General features: G+C 48.3%; 1 protein-coding gene across 1 annotated transcript; it reads right to left on the bottom strand.

The window, feature by feature from the left end:
- Positions 1 to 741: 741 nt before the first annotated feature.
- On the bottom strand, positions 742 to 6,560 carry TXNIP (thioredoxin interacting protein). Its single transcript, XM_006134678.4, has 8 exons — positions 6,005 to 6,560; positions 4,856 to 4,928; positions 4,605 to 4,752; positions 4,078 to 4,180; positions 3,562 to 3,818; positions 3,062 to 3,218; positions 2,773 to 2,924; positions 742 to 2,367 (listed from the first exon to the last, which is right to left on the bottom strand). Exons 1-8 carry the CDS (start codon positions 6,252 to 6,254, stop codon positions 2,332 to 2,334), a joined length of 1,176 nt encoding a protein of 391 aa, XP_006134740.2. The 5' UTR covers positions 6,255 to 6,560; the 3' UTR covers positions 742 to 2,331.
- Positions 6,561 to 11,891: the final 5,331 nt, after the last annotated feature.

Here is an 11,891-nt window from a genome sequence, read left to right as displayed (position 1 = left end):
AAAGGCATGCTCAAAAGACACGGAATAGCTATTTTGGGATACCCTCGCTATCCTGAAATAGCTGCTGTGTAGATGTGGCCTCAGAGGCTGTAGCTGCTGTGTAGATGTGGCCTCAGAGGCTGTGTCTAGACTGGCAAGTTTTCCCGCAAAATCGGAAGATTTTGCGGAAAAACTTGCCAGCTGTCTACACTGGCCGCTTGAATTTCTGCAAAAGCACTGACGATCTCATGTAAAATCATCAGTGCTTTTCCGGAAATACTATGCTGCTCCCGTTCGGGCAAAAAGTCTTTTTCCGAAAGACTTTTGCGCAAAAGGGCCAGTGTAGACAGCATAGTACTGTTTTCCACCAAAAAGCCCCGATTGCGAAAATGGCGATTGGGGCTTTTTTTCAGAAAACCGCGTCTAGCTGGGCCAAGGACGCTTTTCGGCAAAAACTGCTTTCGCGGAAAAGCATCCTGCCAATCTAGACGTGCTTTTCCGAAAACGCTTTTAACGGAAAACATTTCCATTAAAAGCATTTCCGGAAAATCATGCCAGTGTAGACGTAGCCAGAGGGTTTAGTAGTCTGCATCTAAAGTGACTGCCTCTTCTCCCAGTTATTCCACCCCGCTTTAGCAGTGAAACTGGGAAGGTAACACTTTCAGACAGCATCCTCAAACACACCCAGCTCTGAAGCATCACATTCCGAGTTCCCCGCCCCTCCCCACCTTCCCGAGTAGAGAAGTTTCCACAGAAGGCAGCTTTGATTATTTCAATGGTAGTCTTTATTAAAAATGTCACCCCACGGGGGTTATCGCAGCATCTTAAATTGTACAAATATAAACTTTTGCAAAAACAAATACAAAACAGTAGAAAAATGGAGTACACCCGATTTGTGTCACGACAGGCCAAAGAGCTTGGCTCTGCCAAATACAGGTAAGTAACACTTAGGACATGCAGTGCTGGGTTAACGAATACACAAGAGTAAAAAGAAAGTGCTTTTTCTATGTCATGGAGGGCAGACCAAGCAGGAAAAGATGGAGACCCCTCCCCTCTGCCCAAACCTTCCCCGCCATTGTTTGGTTTAACATGCCTCCTGGTTATGTGCCTTTGGGGTCTGGACATTGCTTGGCACCATGAAGTTTTGGTCAGAGTAGGAACATTCGCAGGGTTTGCCTGGGCTCGAAGGGGTTGTGGGCTGTCCCCGAATTGCATCCCACCTCTGTACACCTGTGGAGGCCAGTTGAGCTAAGCCATAGTGATGGCTGGATAGGAGGTCTTTGGCGTGCATTGGTTTCGCTCTCACAAAGGAAGACCAAAAAAATTTAAAGTAAAAATAAAACAACCCCAAAAGAGGACGGAGATAGTGATTCTTCACAGCAAGATCATGGAGTTTTAGCTTACACTTGTGTTTAGCAGCCTCAGAAAATGCAGTCACATAATAAATGCTACCAATTATTTTTTTTAAAAAGTAATGACACTGCTTTGAACTGTAAAAATCTTTTGCTTCCGAGACCGTTGGACTGGATCAGGTTTCATTTGCTTGTTACAATGAAATTCAGATATGCAGCAATATCCCTGCATATTCAAAATAAACCTTTACATTCTTCCCCCCTTCCACAGGTCTGTTGCTTTTTTCCTTGATTACTATTTGATCTCTTCTACTTATTGCCAAGACAACTGTTTCCACCAACACCCAAAATCCTCAACAGGAGGACTGTAAAAAGCTTTGAGGTTTATGGTGATAGGCACAAGCAACAACCCTGCTAACATAACAGCACAATAAGTTTACAATCCTAAACTAGCAAATTTCATTGAAATCTTCAGACTCTCAAAAACATTGATAAACAGATCACGTGATCAAACATCACTGATCATCAGTACAGTCTAGTAACAGATTCAAGGCATGGTGCCGGTCGTTTTTAAGTCAGAATCTGCGACTTCGTGCCTCTCCCTAACAAGATCAACTCGGAAGAGCTCACTTTTCTGCCCCATGCAGCTATCTCCCATAACAGTTTCCACACAATTATTTTCTAGGGAGATTCTGAAAATCTCTGGAGTGCAGACCTGGCTGACAATCACTCCCCAACATGGCATTTCTCTGGTCACATCAAGACTGTGCCCACAGCACATCTTAGAAGACAGTCTTTCACATTTGACTTCTTCAGTGGTGGCTGTAAATTTTCAGGATGGTAGGAGCTGCCTTGCCCCCCATACGCTTTGGGAGGTTTCCTTCCTGCCCCAGGAATGGAGGTTTCAAAGCCCCATTCTGAACTTTGGCTAGGTAGAACCACTGCAGATATAAAGTGAGTCCAGGAAAGTAGATGAAACAGACAGCTGCTTCTTTGGCGCTCACTGCACATTGTTGTTAGCGTTGCAGGGATCCACCTGCAGGAGAAACAAACAAGACATCATTAGACACTTGCTTAAGAATGCCAACTTGTTAACCCCAACCAAGATAGTCATCCCTGACTAGGGAACTGACTAGTTTGCTAAACACAGGGCTCCAGAAATAAGTTACAATTCAAAGTTAACCAGCTAAGATGCCCCATTGGACAGCTTTGCACAGTGAGGTTTTAGTACATCCCTGGACAGATCTGCACTGGTTTCACAAGGGCCATTAACCTCTAGTCAGTTTCTGTCTTCCTGACAATAGAGTTGGGAGTCTATCCAAGTTTGAGCAGCCTAGATATTCATCTGAAAGAGCTCTCCCACCCCAGCTAAATCCTAGGCTTCCAGCTCTAGTTCCTTTGTGGCAGGCATCAGCCATGCAAGCTGAATACCAAATCTCACCTCTGTGTAAGTCGGAGGCGGCATGAATTTGAACTCTGGGGCATACATGAAGATAGGGCTGTCGAAGGAACTGTCAAGATCATCCAGCAAGGGTGTGGTGGGGCTCTCCAAGCGGTGGTCTTCCGGTACAATGTCCAGGTAGCATGGAGGTGCTGTTAAGAAGAGGAGAACACTGTGAGCCCAACAGCAAGGGTGAGTAGGAGAGCACATCTCAAGGGATGCCTCAGTTTATTGAAAGGTCCGAACAGATACCCCAAGCACCCCCACAGCAGCATAACCCTCCGCTCACCTTCTGGTGCATCAGGCAAGTTCAGGTCCACCCAGCTCATTTCAGAGCTAGCCTGGCTAGCCATGCTGGAGGAGCGGCTGGCAAACCCAGATCGGCTACCGATGACGAGAGGCAGCTCCAGGAAGATCTTCTTGGAGCCAGGGACACTGACGTAGATCTGTATGAACAAGACCAGGATCAAGTTGGTTACTACACGGTCACCTGTTAGTGCTTTGCCATTACAAGAACCGGAGGTCTCCATCCATCGTGATCTAATTCCCAGTGACATGGGGAAGGAACTAGGCTATAAAATCAAGTGTAACCCACCCTCCCTGGGTCAAAGCAGGCTGGCTTGTTCTCAGGGTCTCAAAGCTACATGCTCTCATTAATTATGCACCTATGCTCCCATTAACAGTGAGACTAGTGACCTATGGAGAATGGAGCATGTCCAAATCCTTTGTAATAGCATCCCTCATTGCTTACTGTAGAAGCAGCTAGACTCAGCACCACGAGACCCTTACCTGCAAGAAGTACTCCACACGCAGGATATTGCAGCCCAGGATGGAGGGTTTGATCTTCTTGACCCGGAGGGTTTTGCCTCTCCAGCTCTCAGACATGCCCGAGATGATGTGGTTGCCTCGGACGCGGGAAAGCTTCTGGGTGAGAACCTTGGTCTGCCCGTTGGCCAGGTAGGTGTGCTTGGAAACTATGGCTGCTTTCGGCACCACGATCCGGGAGCAGGTGTTCTCAAAGTCTGCGTTTATACAGATGTCATCACCTGGGAAAAAAGAGCGAGATGGGAGCTTAGTTACGGAGAAGACTGAAAGTCTCTTAGCCAGAGCAGTACTGTGCCCTCCACAATTGCTCCAGTTATACCCCTCCGACCACACCCAGTCCCTTCCCCCTCTTGCATTTTCAGCCTTCAAATCCGGTGGGTTGTCTCACTCCTCTTGCTACTTTCATGCACTCAGCTTGTCCCTTCACCCCCCCTCCTTCCCTAACCAACCCACTCTCCAAGGAAAGAAACCAGATCTCACCTTCACAGAATCCCTTTCGGTCAATCCTGGCACTGACAGACACATGCCCATCGGGAATGAACATGCAGGACACCTTCTTCTCTTTCTTGGCAGCAACAGGCGACTGGAAGAGATTCACAGGGAGATTGAGTTACGCAGATGAAGATAGAGCACAGGAACATCTGTCCCTCTGCTGCCAAATGCTGTCTTCACCTATTTGTGCTCCCTGTTCTTGGAAGTTCTGTGTGTCTGCCCCCCCCCCCGGCCATGTCATCTGTGTTACAAGTTAACGGCAGCACGTATGGAAGTCCCATTAGGCCTCCTCCTGCTTTATGGTCACTACCATGAGATTCCCCAAGTGCTTCCACCTAGGAGACCACTAATGGAAGTCTACCCTCTGACCAATGAGGACCCCAGATTTATTCCATGCTTTGTAGTAAAACCAGATAAAGAAATTCCTCAGACAGAGCTAACATCTTTTTCTAAAGGACAGGAGTCTCCACATAGCTCCAACCACTAACACCCACATGCAGAGCCCTTATAATTACCATTAAGTCTGGAGTGTTCACATCGACAAGATCCATGACCTCGAAGTGCTTCTTTATCTCCTGAGTCTGACAGGACGGACGATCCAAGAAAGCCTTAACCCAGTAATCCACACAGCCATACTTCCCTTTGAATGAGGTCCCCAGAGGCCTGCAATACAAGAGGGCTGCCTGTTAGAGACATGCAGGATAACTAGAAAGGAGGGATTTGTATGATTAGGGTTTTTAGTAGCCACTTTTTGGCCAATACCTACCCCTGGGGAAGCTCAAATCCAAATTTGTATTCATATTTGTTGCCAGGTCTCAAGGTCACGGAGCCATCCTCATCTAGAAAGATTAAAGAAAAGGAAGACCTGTTAGAACACCACTCGAAGATGTAAGCTTCCTTAGGTTTGTCCTGTTGCACAGCTTGTACTGAAGTCTGTTGCACTGATACACCCCAGCTCTGCTGTTTCTTAAGAACAGCAGAACAATCTCCTGATGCCTTTTCAGAGGGGAAGCAATCTTACCATTTTAGACTTCGATGTTACTTAAATAACTTAAGACAAGCCAACACTGAATTCAGCTTCAATGCAGCATTTCCCCTTTGCATCCCCTCCTCCAAACTATCTGCTATTAGTCTCTGTTGGACCAGCCACTAGGGAAAAAAGGAAGTGAGCCAATCCAGGCATTTCTGTCTCTCCAGCTCTTTCATCTTCGCTGTCTCATCCTGCCAAGTTTGACAACTATGTCCCTTTACAACTCCCTGTTACAGAGCACTGTACCAGTGCCAAGATCTAAACTTGCAGTCCCCCTACTATCAATCACACCTGTTCTGCATACTGTACTGCTTGACAGAACACACTGTACCCTCATCTCTTCCTAAGGGAAGCCAGCTACTGCAACTGAATCTAAGGCTAAAACAACTGTCATTCTGATCTGCCTTGGAGGTGATTCCCAACCGGCATAGAATTACACCCTTGGCAATGTAGCGAGGATCAGTGGCTGGAGTTTTACTACTAAGCCGGAAATTTCAACACCAAATTCTCAAACTTCAGGGCATGTTTTGTTTTTAGCCGGCTTAAGTCTGCAAGGGCTCAAATGAATGAGCAACTTGGCTACTGCCTTCCTACCACGGAAAAAGTAGTAAGCACCAAACAAAGCCCAGGAAGACGCATTGATATGGCATCTTTCCAAAACCCACGGGACTCTTTACTGTACCAAGAAGCCTTTAAGCATCCCCACTGTGGCTATCTAACCCAGGGCCTCTAAGAGCAAACTCCACAGGGAAAACATACCTTGCGGATCCATTTAGCAAGGGGAGATTTAATGTGAAATCCAGCCATCCCCTGCCTTCATTTCTTTGCACAGCCCACATTAAGCCCAAGCCCACAACCCAATAACTCTTGAACCAAGGTTCTTACCAGTTGGCTGATCATCCAAGGTGAGGACATCTTCATAGCGCAGGTATTCCATCTCCTGCTTGCATTGTTGGGGTCCCTTGATCCAGACCACCTTGGCCTCCCCGCAGGCCAGCACTTTCACTGAGCTGACCCGGGTGACTTCGGCCACTTCCACTAGGACACGGCCGGCTACCTTCTCGCCACTGCCGTAGACCTTGTCCGGCTCGCTGAAGACCAGCTCGAAGGTCTTGATCTTCTTGAACACCACCATGGCTGCAGAAAAGTTGTGTTTCTCCCCAAAAAGAGGTTTTGCTGGAGCAGTTGTTTTCAGTTGCAAACTGAAGATTTTAGGCAACTATATTTTTTTTTAAGTTGCAAATGGCAGAATTTCAGAAGCCTTCTCTAAATAAATTCACCCTTTTGGGGGGTTAAAAATTAATTATTTATAGCAATTGTTTAAAGGTTGGCCCTTGAAAAAATTATGGCCAAATGCACCCCCAGCTAAAAGGCTTGGACACTAGCAGAAAATCCAGCACCACACAACTTCCGTTCTGCTGCACTGGAAGGCTGTGAGCCAAGAGGAATGCCCGCAGCTCCTTTTATACCTCTGCTCCCCCTCCTGTCTCCTGTTGATCTCAGCTCTCCATGCTGAGGGCGCGTGGACAAGCATGCACACTGCGTGATCAGCGCTCCCATTGGCCGCCGCGGCGTTGTTTACATCCCCACCGACCAATCACCGAGCCGACCGCGGAGCGTGGACAGTGTGTGTAAGATGTACCGGGAGGTTGCGAAGGGAGGGAGAGGAGTGGAGGAGAGAGTGACGGGAGAGCGGGCCAAAGAGAGGTAAGAAGGGAGGCGCCGAGAGCCAATTAGGGGAAAGGGGGCGGGATTTAATGTTCCTTAGGGTTGGGTGGGTGCGGGCAGGGGGTTTTTGTGACTGGGTTGTTGTGTCACTGGCAGATGGCAGCCCCCCCCCCACTGGCCATACACAGCCCTGCCTCGGCCTGTGGGGGCGTAGGGGGCTCCCCCCCAACACTGATCATAGGGGTTAATTCTACACCCCCCACCTCGCCCCACACACACCAAGGGGGTTAATTCTACCCCCCCACCTCGCCCCACACACACCAAGGGGGTTAATTCTACCCCCCCCACCTTGCCCCACACACACCAAGGGGGTTAATTCTACCCCCCCCACCTTGCCCCACACACACCAAGGGGGTTAATTCTACCCCCCCACCTCGCCCCACACACACCAAGGGGGTTAATTCTACACCCCCCCACCTCGCCCCACACACACCAAGGGGGTTAATTCTACACCCCCCCACCTCGCCCCACACACACCAAGGGGGTTAATTCTACACCCCCCCACCTCGCCCCACACACACCAAGGGGGTTAATTCTACACCCCCCCACCTCGCCCCACACACACCAAGGGGGTTAATTCTACACCCCCACCTCGCCCCACACACACCAAGGGGGTTAATTCTACACCCCCCCACCTCGCCCCACACACACCAAGGGGGTTAATTCTACACCCCCCACCTCGCCCCACACACACCAAGGGGGTTAATTCTACCCCCCCACCTCGCCCCACACACACCAAGGGGGTTAATTCTACCCCCCCACCTCGCCCCACACACACCAAGGGGGTTAATTCTACACCCCCCCCACCCCACACACACCAAGGGGGTTAATTCTACACCCCCACCTCGCCCCACACACACCAAGGGGGTTAATTCTACCCCCCCCCACCCCCCCACTCCCCACACACACCAAGGGGGTTAATTCTACCCCCCCCACCCCCCCACCTTGCCCCACACACACCAAGGGGGTTCATTTCACAACCCCCCACCTCACCCCACACAGACCAAGGAGGTTAATTCTACAGCCCCCCCCACCTCACCCCTCACTGATCATGGGGGTTAATTCTACAGACCCCCCCACCTCACCCCACACTGACCAACAGGCTTCAGGGTGTAGCCGAGTTAGTCTGTTACAGAAAAAAACAACAAATGGTCTGGTAGCACTTTATAGACTAACAAAGCATGTAGATGGGATCATGAGTTTTTGTGGGCAGGGTTAATTCTACAGGTGCCCCCACAGCTCACACTGACCAAGGGGGTTAATTCTACAGCCATCCCTCACTTCACTCCACACTGACAGGGTGAGTTCCACAGTTCTCCCACACTGACTATAGGGGAGTCAATTCCACAACCTCCTGGCAACTCCCCCAGTCCTCTGACCATTGAGGGGGTCAGTCCCACAGTCCCTCAACCACTCCCCCAACTGGCTATGGGGGCACTATTACAGCCCCCCAACACTGATCACAAGGATCAATTCCACTGCTACCTCTCCCCTCACACTGACTATGGAGGCACTCCCACAACCCCCTCTCACATACTGACTATAGAACTTCATAGCCCCTGCAAACCCACACTAGAGACCAGGGACAGATTTTAGCATCTCCTAATCCTTCTTTTGACTATACTTAGGGTCTGCTCCTCTATCACACTCTCCCATTTTCCAAAGAGACCCCCCCCCATTCCAAAATTGACTAACTTTCCCCCTTTCCCCTATTGATTATACTGGGGTCATCATTACATACAAACTTCTCCTGGGGAAAAAATAATTCCTTGTTTCACCATACTGGGAATGATTAAGAGCTGCAAGAATTCTGCCCCCTCCTCCGACATCTCTACACTCAATGAGAGGCTGGCTGCTTATTACGGGAAATAGCGTGACTGAGAGAAAAATAGGACACCAAACTTATTTTTCAGTGCCTCGTTGTCACAACTTGTATTCCTGGTGACAAGCCATGGGATCACAGCATGGAGTGGATTGTTGGAAAACAGGTTTCTTATCTGATCAAGTGCTAGGGCCCTGAAGAATCAGAGCTGTGAGATATTATACACCAAATAAGCAGCATCTGCACCCCTCAATTCCTTCCTATTGACCACATGGGGATGGGGGGAGGCTGCTTCATACATCCCACCCTTTTGAAGGGGGGAGAGCAGGGAATCATTGTACAAAGCCACACACTGACTATTCTGGGTATAAAACAACAGCAACAACAACTGGTCTGGTAGCACTTTACAGACTAACAAAACATGTGGATGGAATCATGAGCTTTCATGGGCACAGCCCACTTCTTCAGAGTTTTGAGTTTAGGATGTGCAGACCCAAAATAAATAGGAGAGAAGGGGTGGGAGGGGAAAGGAGGGGGTGGGAGACAGGGAACTAGAGGGAATCAGTATCTGAAGATTGGGTAGTTAAAATGAAGCAGATAAGAATCAAAGTCAATTGACATAGGAATCTAGATGTTTCTATACAGCATCTCTCCAATTTTCTTTTATTTATCTTGTCAAGCATTCACCCTATCCTGATCTATTGTGGTCCATTTTGGAATAGTTTAAAAGGTATTTCTCTAGATCAGTGTTTCTCAACGGCCAGCCTATGAACCCTGACCAGTCCCCGAGATCTCCCTAACATCGGGCTTGTCTTCACTGCCACTTTACTGCGCTGTAACTTTCTCACTCAGGGGTGTGAAAAACCCACAACAAATTATAGCCAACCCCAGCAAATTATAGATAAGTTCCCGGCAGAGTTAATTACTCCCCTTGTGGAGGTGGTTTACCTAAAGCACTGGAAAAGCTGTCTCCCAGAGCTGGGGACATGACCAGTGTTCCCTCTAATCTTTTCCATTCAGGTGTGGATTTTTTCCATCCATGTGTGGAATAAATTTGTATATGCACCAAGGCATGTGTAAATGTGCTCCTCCAGTAGAAACAAAAAACGTAGCTATTGGTGTCTGGTAAGCAGCTGGGTGGCATTTGAATCATTCTGGAGCAGCCTCACAAATCCACAGCTTCCAATACCCAGGCTGCTGCATTAAAGCTGCCACAGCTGCACATTAAACAGTGTGTAGACAAAGCTATAGTTTAGGAAAGCAGCCAGGCAGTCCCTGCTATCAAAAAGGCTGAGAAATGCCACTCTAAATCAACACGACTTTTTAACACACAAAAAGCTGCAAACAATGCCATTAACTGGCTAAAACACAATTGTGTAAAGGACAGGAGAATTGAGAAACCAGAGACTCTCTGGCTTCTAAAACCTCTGTGTGTCCCCGCCCTCCTCCAACTCTGTTCCCAATATAGTCACTTCTTTTCACTGTCCTTCACCCTGAAATGGAGACTGGAATATATTTGTGTTTGTAGTAACTAAGCCCACAAACATTCTCCGCCGGGAATTTGGCTTGTTTACTCCCTCGTCCACATCAATCGTTCCTCGTGTGATAGGGTATAAACTGATTACCTGCTGGATAGAAAAAGGAATTTCCTTGTTATCAGAGAGGAGTGGGAGAAAGGAGTAAGGCTGCCTCCGAGTGTAATGAAAGAGCTGCACCTTTTCCTGGAACATCTGCTATCAGCTAGTTGTGAGCTGTGGATACTCTTTTAGACCTACCATTAGTTTAATCCGACATGGTAGGCAGAAGGATACTGGGCTAAAGCAAGACATTATATAGGCTACGTCTACACTGGCATGATTTTCCGGAAATGCTTTTAACGGAAAAGTTTTCCGTTAAAAGCATTTTCGGAAAAGCGCGTCTAGATTGGCAGGATGCTTTTCCGGAAAAGCACTTTTTCCGGAAAAGTGTCCATGGCCAATCTAGACACGCTTTTCCGCAAAAAAGCCCCGATCGTCATTTTCGCGATCGGGTCTTTTTTGCGGAAAACAGTACTGTGCTGTCTACACTGGCCCTTTTCTGGAACAGTTTTCCGGAAAAAGACTTTTGCCCGAACGGGAGCAGCATAATTTTTCCGGAAAAGCACTGATGATTTTACATTAGATCGTCAGTGCTTTTGCGTAAATTCAAGCGGCCAGTGTAGACAGCTGGCAAGCTTTTCCGGAAAAGCGGCTGATTTTCCGGAATAACTTGCCAGTGTAGACACAGCCTATTTTTGGTCTAATTTGGCAGGAGGTGGAATATCCAATTAGATGGACCACTGGCCTGTTACAGAGTGGCAGATGATGGGATACTGGAGTAGCTGGACCATTAGTTTTGTTCTGAATGCAATTCCTTATCAGAACATCGTGGTTACGTCTACACTGCAGGCTTCTTGCGCAAGAACCATTTTGCGCAAGAGTTCTTGAGCAAAAGATCTTGTGCAAGAGCGCGTCCACCCTGCCATGTGCTTTTGCACAAGAGCATCCATGGCAGTGTGGATGCTCTCATGCTCAAGAAAGCTCTGATGGCCATTTTAGACATAGGGGTTTCTTGTGCAAGAAAATCATGTTGCCTGTCTACACTGCCTTCTTGTGGAAGAGCTCTTGCGCAAGAGGGCTTATTCCTCGTGGGGAGAGGAATAACTCTTCCGGAAGAAGCCCTGTTTTCTGACGCTGTACTGTAAATTTACTTGTGCAAGAACGTGCGTGCAGTGTAGACACCCGGCAAGTTTTTGCACAAGAACAGTGTTCTTGTGCAAAAAGCCTGCAGTGTAGACGTAGCCCGTGTGTTCCTTTAAAAGGAGCGTTAAATCCTGCCTCTCTGGTTCCCGGCCTGTTTGAAGATGCAGCCTGTCACTGTTTTCCCTCAGCCCACGATAACACACATTCCATGGATGTCCCAGAATATTTCTCCCTGGGCCGGGCAGCCAAGCAGAGCCCCCCTGCCAGACTGCTTTTGGTCTTTTGCCTCTCTGACTTGTATTTGGTTGAAAATGCCTCCCTCTTATCCTTCAGGGGGGACAGATGGCTGCGATGCCCTCAGGAAGGCACAAGATTAAGAGTGCTCACACATGGGGGGGCTTAGTAAAACTTCTTGGGCAACAAACCAGAGTCGATGACAGGAGAACTGGGAAATGCTTGGTTACATTCAGTAGGAGAATATTGCTCGCAAAACAAAACCTTT

Source organism: Pelodiscus sinensis, chromosome 22 (genome assembly GCF_052426305.1).
Source record: "Pelodiscus sinensis isolate ZL-2025 chromosome 22, ASM5242630v1, whole genome shotgun sequence".
In the NCBI taxonomy this organism is placed as follows: Eukaryota; Metazoa; Chordata; order Testudines; family Trionychidae; genus Pelodiscus; species Pelodiscus sinensis.
This window is presented reverse-complemented; position numbering and strand designations above follow the sequence as displayed.

What these genes read in the sequence shown, in the direction of transcription:
- TXNIP (XM_006134678.4), bottom strand. Translation starts at nt 6,254, where the DNA reads ATGGTGGTGTTCAAGAAGATCAAGACCTTCGAGCTGGTCTTCAGCGAG. An exon ending in CTTGGATGATCAGCCAACTG is followed by an intron (nt 4,929 to 6,004) that starts GTAAGAACCTTG and finishes TAATCTTTCTAG; the next exon opens with ATGAGGATGGCTCCGTGACC. An exon ending in GTGTGGAGTACTTCTTGCAG is followed by an intron (nt 3,219 to 3,561) that starts GTAAGGGTCTCG and finishes TTGTTCATACAG; the next exon opens with ATCTACGTCAGTGTCCCTGG.